This window comes from Ogataea polymorpha (assembly GCF_001664045.1).
Source record: "Ogataea polymorpha strain NCYC 495 leu1.1 chromosome Unknown OGAPOscaffold_4, whole genome shotgun sequence".
NCBI lineage: Eukaryota > Fungi > Ascomycota > Pichiomycetes > Pichiales > Pichiaceae > Ogataea > Ogataea polymorpha.
This window is the reverse complement of record NW_017264701.1, coordinates 228,533-244,121: the sequence shown is the minus strand read 5'-3', so window position 1 is coordinate 244,121 and position 15,589 is coordinate 228,533. Positions and strand designations below refer to the sequence as shown.

Genomic DNA, 15,589 nt, shown 5'->3' with positions numbered 1-15,589 from the left:
CAGCACTTTTTTTCAGACATATTTGAGCAGTGCTTTGGCTTCCAAAAAATAAAGCAAAGCAATTTATCGGTGCAGACCTCTTTGCACAGACAACTTGATAGGAGAACCGTTTTATCCTTTTTCCACAAGTAATTTGCCAGATTTGATATAACCGAACCTTAATGACGACTAGGCCGATTCTAAAAGACCAGAAACTGGATGATAAAGGTATTTCCGTTCCACTCAGCGTGAGGCCGTCTCACGACGGAGTCGAGATTGACTACGAAGCCCTCCCCGAGAACTCTCCCGTCGTCGCGCAACTTGTCGCTGGAGCCTTTGCCGGTATCATGGAACACACGGTAATGTATCCTATTGATGCCATCAAAACCCGGATGCAAACATTGAAAGTTCCGCTTAACGAAGGAGTCATCCAATCATTTTCTAAAATCTCCTCCACAGAGGGAGCGATTGCATTATGGCGAGGGGTTTCATCTGTTGTTCTGGGGGCGGGACCTGCTCATGCTGTATATTATTTGGTTTTTGAGTCTACTAAGACCGCTCTCTGTCAGGTTTCCGCATCTTCACATACTCACGGCAGCGCTAGTTTTATCACAGATGAGAAACACCCTATCATAGCATCAATGTCGGGAATAGCAGCGACAATCACTTCAGACGCTTTAATGACTCCGTTTGACGTCTTAAAACAAAGAATGCAGATCCTTAACAAAAAGCTTTCCGGCAGGACATCAATGTCGCATGTTGCGTGGGACATCTACAAAAGAGAAGGTTTGAGACAATTTTATATTTCTTACCCCACAACCTTGATCCTTAACATTCCATTTGCTGCCATTAATTTCGGAGTTTATGAGTATTCAAGCTCCAAACTCAATCCGGACCAGCTTTACAATCCAATGCTGCACTGTGTTTCCGGTGGAATTAGTGGTGCTGCCGCTGCTGCTCTTACCACGCCCTTGGACTGCATCAAAACGGCATTACAGACAAGAACCATCCCTAATGTGACAGGCTTCAAGTCTGCTGCGATTGGTCTGTACAAAGCCGGAGGCTCAAGTGCATTCTGGAGGGGTCTCAGCCCTCGTGTCATATTCAACGTGCCGTCAACTGCTATTAGTTGGACCGCATACGAGATGGCCAAGGCATATCTTCTCAACGACAAATTCGAACCTTAAATAGCAATTCCCTGTGTATAGATGCATAGAACGCGATGATGCATGACGTTATGTTTTTTGTAAGAGTTCCTTCCTCAAATAGCGCAAGTCTGGAGCTGTCAGCTTTTGGGCCACAAACGAAAATACCACGCAAGATGTCAAAAATCCCATGAAATTGTAGAACTATATGTTAGTACTGCTATCCATCACACATACGGCTTTTCGAGAGAACATTCGCTCCTCCTCCTCAGTGCGGAACGAATTGAAAATCTTCCGTATTCTTTGAATCATTGAAAGCAGAAGAAGGATTTCTGTTCAATATGGACCAGATGTAGTATTTCTCTATTTTTAGTTTTTTTCTATTTTCAATTTATTTTATATTATTTGCGGCTGTACGATAGCAGAAATGGGGGTTATGACAAAAGCCTCTCTGGCCAGAGAGTGGGCCATCTGGAACCAATTGATAGTCCACAAGAAACAGAAAATGCGACAACAACCAATTGATGACAGAGAACCTCTACTCTCAGAGAAAAATTGCGCCGGCCAAGCTTCAACAAGGCCCAAAAGCAGGACCTCTTTTACTGTACTTAAAAGAACCATGTGGGCAGTTCAAGTCTCGACGTTGATTTTACTTCTGTACCTTTGGGGGCCTCCAATTCTGCAGACCGTCCACAATGAAGTGGACGAAGCCATTTGTGAGGTGATTGAAGTCGGATTCCCAAAACCAGATTTTGGGGATCCGGTCTTCGAGCAGAATATTTTGAATTACACTTTTGGCAACAGCTGGGGACGTCCAGTGGAGGCCAACTACACAAAGCCGGAAGTTCCTTTCAACAGGGTGCTTGTTTCATTGGACACATGGGTTGATGGCGTGCAGTACGACCGTTTAGCTCATTTGTATGTTAGCGGTATTGAGGTTTGGAGAACAAGCACAATCGAACCTCACGGAAAGCTGTCCCACGCGCATGCGGAAAAGGATGTCTCCACGTATGCGAAACTATTCGAGGAGGATGCCACCATTCTCTTCCAGCTGGACAATCTCCTAACGCCACGGTTGACGGGATCTTTCAACATTAGCTTGAATGTGAAGTATTACAATGTTGTCGACGAAATGCGCCGTCCAGCCGATAATTGTTACCCATTGGTTAAAAGGAAGATTGATAGCCGACCACCTTTGTTGACGTTGCCTGATAACACTTTCGACGCAGTGATTCCGCAGCTGAGCTACAACACCACCAAGGTTGTGCTTGACCTTTTCGTGTCTGGAAACGCCGGCGAAGAGTTCTGGTTCTCTAATGTGCTCGAAGAGTACAAGAACGTTTTCCACAAGTCTTATCCTGGCCATGGTCCTTGTCGTGTTATCAATGTCTTTGTGGATGGCATCCGCGTGCTGACCGCCGATCCATTTGTGGTTGTGTACACCGGAGGAATATCACCTGCTCTTTGGTATCCGATTGTGTCTACTGGAGCATTCGATGTGCGCGCACTTAGACTGGATATTACCCCGTTGCTGCCAATATTTTGGGACCAATCGACGCAGGTTGCTATAGACGTCTCAAATTGTGTGGATGACGACCTGAAAATTGGTGAAGCTCCGAATGGCATTGGGTCTAACTGGATTGCCTCCGGAAGCGTTGTGACTTGGGAAGACTCGACTATCTTGACATCCAGCGGAAAAATACTTTCGTTCGAAAACAAGACGTCGGTCTCTGCATTCGCTTTTACTCCTCCTGCAGCAGGAATATACAGTCAGATTGTTGATGCCAAGTACACAAATAAGGTCAACTCGTCCGTCACCTACACATACGAAAACGGAACCAAGAAGGATCTGATTCTCGAGGTCTCCTCAAAGACGAAGCAATCAAACGTGCAGTTGCTGTCCGGTTTTGGTGAAGATGAGTCGCTCGTGTTTATTCCAGAGACTGATATCACCAGTAGTGTGAGGGATGCCGCCACGAATGCCACCATTTGGTCGTTGGAGAAAAAAGTGACTCAGCCTTTGATCTATAAGCTCAAGGAAAAGCCATCCTTTGGACAGGATGTGGACTTCTCAGTGAACATTACGAAAGCTTTTGGTGAAAAGATTGCACTGAATGGCGTTAACGTGATAAAGGGTGTTAGCCACGAAAACGGCACCTCAAACTTTACGCTTTCTCCTAAGGGTAACCACGGTGAGGCAGTTATTGAGCACAGAGTCAATTTTACAATGCAGGAGCCACTTCCAGAACTCAAGTACTCGAGACATGTACTGGCAGATCATGGCGAGATAGTCTATGACACCATCGATGCCGAGGTTCTCACCTGGGAAGACGTGATGGCTCAATTTGAGAATGAGGGCCTCGAGCTTGCTCAGTACGCCGCCCAGGAAATTTCTAAAGACCAAGCTACTGAACAGCAATATTCCGCACCGCAAATGAGGCTGCTCAACAGATACCTCGCTGACTTTTAAGTATTAAATTTTGTTATGGACGATCGAAAAACCGATAATTAATTATTTCCTATTGATGGAAGTCTCGACAGTGGCGCGGACGAACTCGTCATCTTCCAGATCTGTAGGCTTCAGACCTTGGGCTAGATACTGGACCTCGGACCAGAAGTTCTTGTCAGTGACGGCAGTGTTTGGACTTGTGCTGTAGTGCGAGTCAATTTCCTTCACTTCCTCGCTAATACTAGTGCCTGACTTGTACGACTTAGGGCTTCCGCTATCTCCTGAGCCGTAAGAGGAGTAGCTTTCGACCTTCTGCAGATACGTGTTGGAAGCTGAGCTGGAGGACGTTTCATTAACCGCAGTGTTGGCCCACATTGTAGTCAGTGGTAGCGAGATGGCAATAAGAGCGGTACCAACGGCATTCAGTGCCTTATCTGGGCCGGCAGAGCCTTTGACTTCTCTGAAAGACACTAGAACCAAGATCGTCGGGATAATCATGGTTTGGAGAGCCATAATGAAGAGAACATGGAAGATGCTAAACTGTTTCAGCCCCAAAAACTTTCTGGTCCGAATGGCCACAAACAACTTGCAGGACAGTATAACAGAGATAATAAAGGAAGAGCTGGCATAGCAGATCTGCGAAGCGTTCATCACCCACATTGGCACAGAGCTGTTGATGTCGTATAAGGCGATGTTCGACATCACTGCGTAGATGAAGTACAGCACCGTGGAGGCCAAGCCCAAAAGCCCACAGACTGCCACCATGGCAAAGCCCACATTCCTGTAGTGGAAAGAAGGGCCTCGGAACACAATGTGAACTTGGTAGGTTAACGAGGCCTCGGTCAGGCCGATCAGGATCACGTAGATGACGTTTGTGGCTGCACTAAGATCGGAGGCATGTTTGTCGACATATAGGTAGCCTGCAAAATTAAAAGCAAGCGAACGGTACGCCTCGAACATAGTGCAGACTGTCATGATTCCGTGGATGAGCATGGTAGCCATACACACTTCGTTAAGCACAAAGAGCACTGACCTCTTGTTTCTGGTGACAAAGAATATGGCCGGAACAGCTATGGCTGCCAGGCCAATTCTCATGCCAAAGATCGCTGCGACTTCTGCATTGGCCTTGACATAAGAGTCCAGCTGCGCAAAAGTCACCTGAGTGAAGCCGTAAGCAGAAGTGTAATTGAGAGCAATTTGATTGGGGTCCAAACCTGAAGGAAGAGAGTATGACATTGTGAAGATTGTGTAAATAGAGGTGTCGAGCCTTGCACTTTATATGCTGGGAGGGATGAACAGACGAATGTTTGATCTGGCTATCTCAGAAAATTATTTCCTTATCCGGACGTTTAATGAAAAATATAAGATCTATAGCCATTTGCACAGCCTCATGTTTCATAATCTTTGCTGAAAGTAGCCCAATTCTTTAGCTCAATGAGATGACGCATTGTTGGCCTGCCGTGTGGACAGTTCCAAGGCTTGTCGAGTGTTGCCAGATTTCTCACGACGCTGGTCATTGTTTTATGGCTCAGTGGTTTGCCGATCATTATGCTGGTTCTACAGGCTCGCATAGCAAGCATAGCACGGACTTTAGAAGGACGTAATACCCCCCTACCGTGGTGTTCCTTGACGAGATGTACAAGCTCGTCCAAATCGGACAGATCAAATGTGGTGTCTTTTGAATACGGCAGTGAAGTGAGGCTGAGACGTTCGCCAGGCTGGGCATCTTCGTCCACACGGAGCCCAAACCCGTTCTTCTCGAAAATTTCCAGGTTGTTCATGATGGCGAGCTCGTCAATAATGTTGAGACGTAGTTGTTGTGGAATAACAAGCGGCTGGTTGTTAAACACGGTTTCCGTCTGGTAACGCTCAAAGTTATATTTTTCGTCAGACGCATGCTGATCGATGATGAACAGATGTGTTCCTGAACTATCCTGTTTGGTAACTAAGATAAAGCCCAGATTGAACTGGCCAATCACCTGCATTTCCAGAAAATCCTTTTTGGAAACAGAAAGCGTGAGCTTGCGTTCTGCGTCAGACTCATCAGTGATATCATCGATGGCAGCACGGGTGCCTGCACATTTTTCAATATTGGGCTTCTGCTTTTTAAAACTACCAGGACTTGCCTTAATTGGCAATTCAATGTCATGCAACGAGCTATGTGTTCGGGTCAGCGTGGCAGAGGCTGTCCTCTTTTCCGATTTGGGCTCAAAACTCAGTTTTCGCTGTGCTGTGGGATGTGTCTCAATGTATTTGTCACGCACTGTCATCCGCAAGGGCGAGCTAGCTTCTCTTCCGATACGAACGCGTCTATCAAAGCTCACTTCATTTGAGTCACTGGTGTCGGAGGATAATATCTCGTCGTCAACCTTGGAGAATTCCGTAGTATCAGGCTCTGATTCAGGAGCTGACGTGTTGGCCTCTGCATTCTTATCAAATTGCGTTATGAGCATGCTCTGCTCTTGAATGCTAACCGGGGATTTTGTGATAGGCTCGGGTGTCTCATCGATACCAGCAGGTCCAGCCTCACTTTCGCTTTCAGACTCATGCATCGTCACAGTGTCAGTGGACTGGGCCTCCGTTAATCTTTGTGCTCGGCTCTCATTTATGTCAGAAACATCTGCACGACCTTCATCACGCACGTCCTTGGCACGCTCTTCTTCTTCCCAATCTTCCTGCTTCGCGTCGAGATCGCCGCCCGGTCCACGCTGGTTCACCTCCGCAACCACGTCCTTCACCAGCAAGTTGTCCCTGCTCCTCTCCATTGTCAATTGGCTTTTCGGAATACTGATATTCTGGCTAGAGAATATCTCAGTAATACGTTCCTTGAGAGCTTCAATGATGGCGGGCTCGTTGTGCAAAAATATCGTTCTTTTGTCTGGAGTGACGTTCACATCGATAAACTGCGGGTCCAGCTCAAGGTCCAACAAAATTACTGGACACTGAAGATGGTTGAAAGTCTTGTAGACATCGGTGATAGCTTTAGAAAATTGCTGCAGTTTTACAGGCCTGCCGTTCACAAACCAAAATTGCCTGTCGGTAGCTGAGCGTCCCTTTCCAAACGAACAGTTGGATAAATAGCCATGGACGCTCAATAACATGTCACAAGCCTTCAATTTAAACCGTGCTGAAATATTCAATTGGAAATCCACTGGCTCTAGCCCCGCCATACCGTTGGCTCCGAAAACACTCAGCACGTTGCTGCGCAGTTGCTTGGAACCGCTTGTCGCCAGCATAATACCTTTCCTGCCACGCGAATCAACGTGCTGAACAACAAGACGGAGCCCGACTTTAATAAGTGCATAAGATTGCAGCAGAGTCACAGCCTTTTGAAACTCTCGTTTTCCATTCTTGACCAAGTCCGTTTTTCGCACAGGCAGGTTTCTAAATATATCACTGATTAGCACAGTTGTGCCGCAGTTTCGACTCGCTGGCTGCTTGAGTTTGAGCCTACCATGATTATCGTATTCCAGTTTGTATGCCCTGGGCTGGATGCTCTTAGTTGACGTTGTTATGTCCACTCTTGCTACCGCGCACAGCGAGCTCAGAGCTTCTCCACGAAACCCCAAAGTCCTCACATTCGCAACGTCCTCAAATGTCCGCAACTTGGAAGTGTAGTGTTTCATACAAATACCGTCGAAATCCTCTTCGTCGATTCCTGTACCATTGTCGCTCACCTCTATAGAGTCAATCCCGTGATTTTTAAATGTGATGGTGACCTGGGTCGCCCCAGCGTCCAATGAGTTTTCCAACAGTTCCTTCGATGCCGTAGAAAGATCAATAATCACCTGTCCTGAGGTGATATTGTGCACGTCGGCCGTCCCAATTCGTGTTAGGGTCATACGCGTAAAAAATATAAATTTATATGCAACTAAACTTTTCCACTAAATTTTATGATCGATAAGATCATAGAGCTCACACTGGAATTATTGCAATGCATCGTTGAACAAATTTGGTACCATCGTTCAGTTTACCCACCAGAGTCTTTTGAAAATGCTCGTTGCTTTCAACTCCCCGTACACATGTCTCGCCATCCGGATGTCAGACAATATCTGATTGACCTCACTTGTAAAATCAAAAGTCTCCTGGAACGAGGTAAGCTCAACAGAGTTTTTGTTGAGATATACGCGCCAGATTCAGCTGCTAGGATTGAAACTTACGGATTCAGCTTTACGAACTCCCCATTGTTAGAGGCATTGAAAGCCGATGCTGAACTCTCTGACGAGTTCAAGCTTAATGTGCTATACGCCGAGTACCAGGCGTTTTTGTACTCGGTGATCAATCAGCTGGAGACAGCAAGCAAATTGACACCACCTTCATCATTCAAAATCTTGGTCTCAACTGACAACTCTGAATTTAACACGATGCTCTCACAGGACTGGATTCTGCATAGAACTCAGATGGCAACAAGCACGCAGGCTTCAGAATCAGTAACAACGAGAATTCATGATTTCAGACAGGTTTCCCTGCCATATCTAAATATTAAAGGCTACAGAGCCGAACATTTATCATGTTAGCAATACATTCTATTAGTACAACCCACGCTAGTTCAGTTTTGAGGGTGTGTCATCCTTCTTGAACGTGGTGACGTTTTTCAATTGTTTTTTCCAAACGTCCTCCAAAAGCAAGCAGAGCAGCCAAGCGCACAAGAAGTTGAACAGATAATGCAACCAAAATAGGTGGCGTGTGCCGTAAATGAGTGAACATAACGAAAAGTATATGATCACAAACTTGGTAACAAAGACGGTGACCGCAGAAGTTGGCCTGGGGATGATGTTGCCAGCGACGTTGTTCTGCACAAGGAACACGATAGAAATAATGGCCAGGAAATTATGATGCGAAGAAAATGGTGTGGCCCAACGTAGCGAGAAGTTGTGGATCCAGACAATAAGCACCGGAATATTCACCGGTAAAATCCACAGCATTAAAACGAGCAGCGAAAAATTGAAGTTGCGGAAATTCTCCACAGAGACGTGTCTTTGGCCTGAGCTGGCCAAGAACGCACGTATCACGACCGTGCACTGTACCAAACAGCTAACGACATAGGGAAATTGGTAAGGAATGTATAGGGGCACAAGAGCTAAAATCAATGCAGTACCCAATGCACGACGTTTATTGTAATTGCCAGGCATGCCGGGTTTCAGAGCAAAGGGGAAATGCAACTTGCGCATAGCCATAACAATCATCCAAAGCAAAATCTCAAGAAGGTTGTAAAATGCGCATACCAACGACAACGAAATCACAAGTACCACAGGCCCAAAAAACCAGAGTGCTTTTTCTTCTAGACCCAAAAAGTAAAGGTTAACAAAAACGTCCGATTTTGCTATTTCATGCATGAGCGTCTTGTTTCCAAAGTCCACGGGGTCGATGTAACTCAAAAGCCTCTGAAAAAACCTGTGCGAGGCAAACGAAGACAAAACACTCAGTGCAAAAGCCAACGGGAAGAGCATGTGCGGATCACAGAGCATCAATAATCCTTCCCCGAAAGAAGGGAAAACGTCTTCTTTTATGTATCTTCTGAATTGCAGGAAAAACACTAACGTTGTGATAAAAACCGGGAAATTGAAAACTGAAAGCCTGTATTTGAGGACCAGTAATTTTAAGGACTTGAACCAGTTCACGGTCAAATAAATATCCATAATCTGGTCAGAAGCCAAGGAATCACTGAACAGTTGCAATTCTAACGACGATGTATCATCTCTAGTGAAAGGGCAGTATGGAGAAACTCCCTGAATTAATGCAGTTATCGATTTATCTTGATGCAGATTGATATGCCACTTTGTTTCGTCTCTGATTCTCTGGCTGATCATGGGCGAGAATCTTTCCATCTGCGACTGCTGATAGCGTATATCAAAGTTGTATGCAAGTAAACTCGACCAGGCAGAAGGGATTTTGATGCTGATTGACAAAGGCCTGTGAGCAGGCAAAGTGATATCGTATCCTCTACTCAATAGAGTCCATAAGCTGTAATCTCCCAAGACAAGGTCTGTAGACTGAGTGAGCTCCAGGTCTGCAAGAACAAACTCTGGACTTTCCACCGGTACTGGCGACTCAGCAATGACCACAGCATCAAACATCGAGAGCACTCGGGAGTCTAGCTGAATCGAATAGAACGGCTGCTTTTCTCCGCCCAGCGACGACTCACTAGAAGATATGGAGTCGTTGTAGGATCTTGGGATCGCGTGAGCGTCTCGATGAATATCTATGCATTCTAATTGAACTGCCTTACTTGTTGCACCGGTGGTGTAATCAAACTCTTGTTTGAAAGACCGTCCGTCTGGATTCAGAGTTCTGCACAGCAGTATAGATGGCGATGCAATGCCTTCGCCTAAACGAGATATATCCACAGGCTTCAGTGAACTCAGAAAATTGAATTTAAATTTAAGCCCGTCTTTTGGAATGTAAAACAAGTGCATGTCTGGAGATGAGAGCAAGTCCCTTTTCAGCTTAGAGTTAGGAAGTTGCAAACTGCGTTGTCTGGAAGTGTCCTTGAATTGCTTCATGTCAATCTTGAGTTTATACGGCAAATCCAATTTACCTGTGCCGGCTTTGTACGAGTCAAAATCCTGGGTAGCATCAGCTTCAAAGCCAGTGAAGAGGTTTTTGCGCAGGATCTCCATTCTCTTTTGAAGCGGGTACGTCTGCGATACTGATGTTTTGTCAACCAACTGCAGTAGAGAACCAGCTATAACCTTGCGAAGCTGGTCGCACCACACAATAGCGAGGTGATCGATTGGAGTCCAAACTCCAGGGATACCGGTGGTAGCAATCGTGAACCCATTGGTCTCGGGCACTAGTCCTGTCAACGAAGTGTAATCTGCAGGAAGCATGTTGTCAAGAAGTCCACCTGTTATCGACACAAGCGACACGTTCTCCAGTCTTCTTCGTGCAATCTTGCTGAATCCTGAGTCGTCCGAGTCCGGACTGACAAAGCCATGACGCCAGAAATCGTCAGTCGCTGCAAAGACGTGCAACAGCTCCGCATCAAAGGTCGCGGGAGCCGCCACATGGGGGGCAGCTAGTGTGACTATTGTATTGACGGAGTCTTCGACATAATTAGGGAGACTTAGCATCACTCTGGCCACAATCCCTCCCATTGAGTGCCCGACTAGTATCACAGACCGCGCCGGAGTCGGGTTATGTCGATAGAGGCTTAATATAAACCCTATTGCGTCGTTGAGGTACTCAGCCTGGTCCAGCATGGTCCTACCGTGAAATGCTGTAAAATCCTCGTTGAAATCTGCAGCAAAAAAATCGAGGCTGTTCACATTGGGATTAAGTTCTTTGAACTTCTCGAGCTCTGTGTAATACGAATTGGCTGATTGGGAGGCTAAAGACCGCACTTGCTTGTAGCTGCCCGCATTTCCAGGAATAAAGAGCACGGGAGTGCCAGTCAACCTCAGACTCTGGCCGTCATTGTTAGGAAGAGTGTCTCTGCCTTGTTCTCTATAGAGATATAGGGAGTATTTGGAGGCAAACCGTGTATGAGACTCATCAAAGCCATGGACTCGGGCGTAGGCTGGAGACATGTAAACGCTGCGACATCTGGCCGAGTCCGGGCCGTCTAGTTGCTCTAAAAAGCTGAATGCAATGAGCGAGAGAAGGGAGAGGCCACAAAGGGTGAGGATCAAAAGCACGTATCTGGGAGTCACTAGTGTGGGGGGCATGACAAAGTTGAATAAAGCGTACAATAGCAAGTGATGCTAGCAATGGGCAAGGATAGTACAGCCCCACTGGCGGTTGTAACAGCACAGATATTTTTTTGAGCAAAAATAAATATCACACACATCTTTGCACAGAGTATTGGAGATACCCGTGTGCATGATAAACAAGGTGACCAATGTGGAAAACATATTAGCACAGCCCAGATTCTGCCTTTTGGTATGTCCGGCAACATAAAAGCAGAGCACATCGAACGGCAATACCGTGCAATGAGCTTTCCGCATACGGCTGTCTGAGTGGCCCTTTCTGTTCCTCTGCCTTATCCCTAGTTTCCTAATTGGGATTTTTTTTAATGCCAAGAGCAGACGCGTTCCCCCTTATTATTGTCCACCGCGTTCCCTTAAAAAACAATTTCATCCCTCCCAAATTCTCACCAATGTTACGTCTGGGATTTTTGTGTTTGGCGTCGCTGGCGGGAGCTACGCCCTACTCGGGGTTCCCGTTCTCCCAACAGCTACCAGATGTCGCCAGAGTCGGCGAAGAATACGCTTTCACCATCAACAAAGACACCTACAGAAGCGATGAAGGGGCCGTTTCGTACACCGCAGAAAATATGCCTGACTGGCTTACTTTCGACGAGTCTTCCCTCACTTTCTCTGGTATTCCGTCCTCATCTGATGCGACCGACTCGCTATCATTTGATCTAATAGGGACAGACAGCACTGGTACCTTCAACCAGTCTGTGTCGATTGTTGTTTCGAAAGAGGCCGGCCCCGAACTCAAAACGTCTATTTTTTCGCAATTGCAATCTATGGGAAACACCAACGGCTATGACGGCCTTATCATCGAACCCCAGACAGGGTTTGAGGTGCGGTTCTCCAATGACACCTTCCAGATGAGCTCCGGCTCAAGTAATAACATTGTCGCTTACTACGGGAAATCCCTCAACAGAACTTCGCTCCCAAGTTGGTGTTACTTCGACGAGGACACCCTTACGTTTTCTGGAACAGCTCCACCAATCAACTCCGAGATCGCTCCTTCCCAGGAATTCGGCTTTATTTTGATTGCAACCGATTACGAAGGATACACTGGAACATATGGCACGTTCTATCTCCTTGTGGGTGCCCACGAGCTTACAACAAACGTTTCCGGTACTCTGCAGATCAACGCAACAGCCGGACAGTCGTTCAGCGTGGAAGTGCCGCTGCAGGATGTTCAGCTCGATGGTCAAAGCATCTCGTCACAAAACATTTCCAGCGTGAAACTTTACGAAGCTCCTTCGTGGGTTCAGCTAGACTCGAACAACCGACTCACGGGTGACGTGCCCGACGACCAGGACAGCAACCAACTGGTCAATGTGACGGTTACAGACGTGTACGGCAACCAGGTCTTCTTAGACTTCGAGATCGACGTGTACTCCAACATTTTCACTGTTGATGATCTCCCGGACGTGAACGCGACACGTGGAGACTTTTTCGTGTACTCGTTGCCTTCGTCGGCCTTCTCTAACCTCAACGACACGGACATTAAAGCTAGTTTCTCGAACGCTACCTGGCTGACTTACTACTACACCAACCACTCGTTTGCCGGTCTTGTCCCCGACACCTTCAGCAAGCTAGAGGTGACCATTGAAGCTACCATGAACAGTCTTGATGACTCCAGAGAGTTCAACATAAGAGGGGTCGGCACGGTGCGTTCGAGTAGCAGTTCACAGAGCAGCACCTCCACGTCCAGCTCTTCATCGAGCAGCGGATCGCATAGCGGCACCTCTATATCCTCAGTCGTCGCGTCTCCATCTACCACTTCAGGCTCAGGCTCCAGAGAGGGATCTCCCAACAAGAAAAACCTGGCCATTGGATTGGGTGTGGCCCTTCCGCTCGCAGCTCTCTTGGGCGCGCTGCTGATCTTCTTTTGCTGCTGGCGGAGACGCAAGTCTACTGATGACGAAGAAGACGACAACGAGAAGAAGAAGAGCGCGTTCTATATCAACCCTCAAGGAACCGCAGAGACGCTTAAAAACGACTCCGAGGGCGATAACGCCAAACGTCTTTCGGCCCTCAATGTTCTCAAACTGGATGAGTCTGGCGTGCACGATGACTCGTCCTCGCTAACCAATGTCGAAAGCAACCACTCGCGGTCCCATTCCTTATACAACGAGGCCATGAATCACCAGAGCACCGACGAGCTTATTTCCGGCCGCTCGCAGAAAATCACCAAGTCGTGGCGTAACGGCGCCTCGAAATGGAAACCTCGAGATTCTCTTACGTCGCTAGCCACTGTGGCCACGACCGACCTGTTGACAGTCAGAGTTGCGGACGATCCAAACATGCAGCGCAAGTCGCAGAGCATTTTCATGAACAGAAACTCGTCATATGTCTCCTCAGGTTCGGGGAACTATGTGAATTATGACCAATCCTCGTCCAGCGAGTACGTGGATGCGACCGATCGCCCGCGAGACTTGGCGACTCTGAACGAAGAATTTGGTCGTGAGTTTTCTGACTCAACGCTCAGCAAAACCAGCGCAAAGTTCGTGGACGTACAACGTAAGGGATCGGAAGCCGTCAATATTCCGAGAGATGAGCGGTCGTTTGAGGGAGTGATCGAAAACACTTCCAACAGCTCGATGCTATAATTTTCACTGGTGATTTAGTTCTCGCGTACATGTATTAATTGATCAATATATTTTAAGCTTAAAGTGAATAGTATTCAGCAATAAATATATAAATATGGCTAGGCTCTTCTGGAGAGCTTTAGCTGCTGGGCATACGCTGCAGTATCATATGTACGACGACGACCTTCCACATAGTCCATCATCTCTCCATAGGTTTCCGGGATCACCGAGCAGTATCCAGGGTCGTCAAACTCTCCGTTACCGTCACGAGGAACATAGAAAGAATAGACGAAAGTTCCGCTTTCAGTCATCTTGGAATCGCCCAAATTCCGGATCTTGGTCTCGACTTTGACCTGGATCAACGTTCCCGGTACAAAGAAGTACTCCTGCTCATCCGAACTCAGCTCATTAGCACTGGTGTCGTAATCCTTCAAAACCTGCATCATCCGCTTGGCCGACTCAGAAGATTCGTCTTTTTCGTGGATGTGTTCTGTATAGCAAACCTCAGCATCCATATACAGCACAGAACCAACTGGAACGGGAACTTTGAAGGTGGTGTTGTCCAGAGAAATGAACCGTGCATTGGATTTGGAGAACGCACCAGCAGCACAGTAAGCAAGCTCAAAGGTCTGTCTGAGCAAGTAGCCTCCGAAAATGACACCATGACGGTTTCTGTACTGCGGTTGCTGGATCTGCGTGGAAGAAAGCCGTGTGTCCTTCATGAACACGATGTTGCTTGGCTTGCCCTGTTGGGCAAACTTCTTCGACGAAGTGTATAAATTATGAATCATCTTGGATTCCTGCTCTGTTGGGGGCACGTTTTCAAGAGACTCCAGCTTAGCACGTAGCTTTTTGGCGGCGATTCTGCTCTCAGCGCGTTTGAAGTCGACCCACTCCTTCTCTGTTGCGGGAAGCAGCTTGTTGACGGCGTGGGATTTATGAGTAGCTGGGTTTCTTGCAACGAATGTGAAGTTAGCAGAGAGGAAGCAGTCGTTCTTGTATTGCTCGACAAAATCTGGAGTGATTTCCGAGGGAATGTCGTGCTCGAAAGAGAAGCCTTTGATGCAGATCTCCATGGAAGACCTCCCGGTGTAGGTCACATATCCGACGATGACGAAATTGTACTTGTGAATCTCATCAATTTTTCTGGTAACGTAAATTCTGTCAATCGACGCTGTCACATTCATAGGCTCTGCCGGCTTGCAATGCCTGGCAGCAACTCTTCCTGCCAGCGAGTCGCAATCCTGAAAAAGGTTTCCGAATCTCAACCTTCCTGCAACATTGACATAGTTGTCCATGAGGAACGGATCCTGTTTGAATGGTAGCAAAAGATACGAGAACCCATCGGCTCTTGTTCTCTCGAATATTTCTGTGGTTTTCACGTCCTCTAAAGTGAAGGAATCAATGTCCTTCCCCTCTTGAGCCCGCTCCTTCTGCTTCTTCAACAGCTCCCACCAGGTGGCACGATCCTTGCTGTCCATGATACGTTTGTGAAAATCAATTGCCTCGGACAGGATAGTCGCGTTAGCGTCTGCAGAATCCTCCGGGTGATGAGAGTTGTCATTAACTCTGTAGGCAGAGTTGGGCTCAGCGGTGCTCTTGAGACGGGCCGGAACCGCGAAACGTGGATTCCGCGAAATCTCGCCCAAGAAGCGTGGTTTGAAGGCTAGTCTCAACATGATTAAGAGATTAGAAAAACACAACCTTTTTATAGCTTTAGTGTTCAACCAAATTTGCGATATT

At 47.1% G+C, this 15,589-nt stretch overlaps 8 protein-coding genes across 8 annotated transcripts; 4 read left to right on the top strand and 4 right to left on the bottom strand.

Moving 5' to 3' along the window:
• The first annotated feature begins 50 nt into the window (after positions 1 to 50).
• On the top strand, positions 51 to 1,459 carry OGAPODRAFT_16444 (uncharacterized protein). The gene is made up of 2 exons (XM_018354436.1): positions 51 to 1,328; positions 1,362 to 1,459. The coding sequence occupies exon 1, from the start codon at positions 162 to 164 to the stop codon at positions 1,164 to 1,166; it is 1,005 nt and encodes a 334-aa protein (XP_018210452.1). The 5' UTR covers positions 51 to 161; the 3' UTR covers positions 1,167 to 1,328; positions 1,362 to 1,459.
• An 82-nt stretch (positions 1,460 to 1,541) lies between these two features.
• Positions 1,542 to 4,721, top strand: OGAPODRAFT_16443 (uncharacterized protein). The gene has a single exon (XM_018354435.1). It carries the CDS (start codon positions 1,552 to 1,554, stop codon positions 3,592 to 3,594), a length of 2,043 nt encoding a protein of 680 aa, XP_018210451.1. The 5' UTR covers positions 1,542 to 1,551; the 3' UTR covers positions 3,595 to 4,721.
• Positions 3,871 to 4,782, bottom strand: OGAPODRAFT_40804 (uncharacterized protein; the record flags this gene model as incomplete). The annotated part of the gene is made up of 1 exon (XM_018355401.1): positions 3,871 to 4,782. A coding segment is annotated over one exon (912 nt), but the record flags the coding sequence as incomplete, so codon positions are not given.
• A 168-nt stretch (positions 4,783 to 4,950) lies between these two features.
• Positions 4,951 to 7,424, bottom strand: OGAPODRAFT_100148 (uncharacterized protein). Its single transcript, XM_018352957.1, has one exon. The coding sequence runs from the start codon at positions 7,413 to 7,415 to the stop codon at positions 4,962 to 4,964; it is 2,454 nt and encodes an 817-aa protein (XP_018210449.1). The 5' UTR covers positions 7,416 to 7,424; the 3' UTR covers positions 4,951 to 4,961.
• A 144-nt stretch (positions 7,425 to 7,568) lies between these two features.
• On the top strand, positions 7,569 to 10,911 carry OGAPODRAFT_93968 (uncharacterized protein). Its single transcript, XM_018357440.1, has one exon. It carries the CDS (start codon positions 7,596 to 7,598, stop codon positions 8,088 to 8,090), a length of 495 nt encoding a protein of 164 aa, XP_018210448.1. The 5' UTR covers positions 7,569 to 7,595; the 3' UTR covers positions 8,091 to 10,911.
• OGAPODRAFT_40170 (uncharacterized protein) lies at positions 8,199 to 11,216 on the bottom strand (the record flags this gene model as incomplete). Its single annotated transcript, XM_018355387.1, has 1 exon — positions 8,199 to 11,216. A coding segment is annotated over one exon (3,018 nt), but the record flags the coding sequence as incomplete, so codon positions are not given.
• Positions 11,217 to 11,728: 512 nt separating this feature from the next.
• On the bottom strand, positions 11,729 to 15,511 carry OGAPODRAFT_100144 (uncharacterized protein). The gene has a single exon (XM_018352956.1). It carries the CDS (start codon positions 15,325 to 15,327, stop codon positions 13,966 to 13,968), a length of 1,362 nt encoding a protein of 453 aa, XP_018210445.1. The 5' UTR covers positions 15,328 to 15,511; the 3' UTR covers positions 11,729 to 13,965.
• On the top strand, positions 11,729 to 15,511 carry OGAPODRAFT_16442 (uncharacterized protein). Its single transcript, XM_018354434.1, has one exon. The coding sequence runs from the start codon at positions 11,849 to 11,851 to the stop codon at positions 13,865 to 13,867; it is 2,019 nt and encodes a 672-aa protein (XP_018210446.1). The 5' UTR covers positions 11,729 to 11,848; the 3' UTR covers positions 13,868 to 15,511.
• Positions 15,512 to 15,589: the final 78 nt, after the last annotated feature.

Bases quoted from the DNA above. Each gene is read 5' to 3' on its own strand.
- OGAPODRAFT_16444 (XM_018354436.1), top strand. From the start codon at position 162: ATGACGACTAGGCCGATTCTAAAAGACCAGAAACTGGATGATAAAGGT.
- OGAPODRAFT_16443 (XM_018354435.1), top strand. From the start codon at position 1,552: ATGGGGGTTATGACAAAAGCCTCTCTGGCCAGAGAGTGGGCCATCTGG.
- OGAPODRAFT_100148 (XM_018352957.1), bottom strand. From the start codon at position 7,415: ATGACCCTAACACGAATTGGGACGGCCGACGTGCACAATATCACCTCA.
- OGAPODRAFT_93968 (XM_018357440.1), top strand. From the start codon at position 7,596: ATGTCTCGCCATCCGGATGTCAGACAATATCTGATTGACCTCACTTGT.
- OGAPODRAFT_16442 (XM_018354434.1), top strand. From the start codon at position 11,849: ATGCCTGACTGGCTTACTTTCGACGAGTCTTCCCTCACTTTCTCTGGT.
- OGAPODRAFT_100144 (XM_018352956.1), bottom strand. From the start codon at position 15,327: ATGGACAGCAAGGATCGTGCCACCTGGTGGGAGCTGTTGAAGAAGCAG.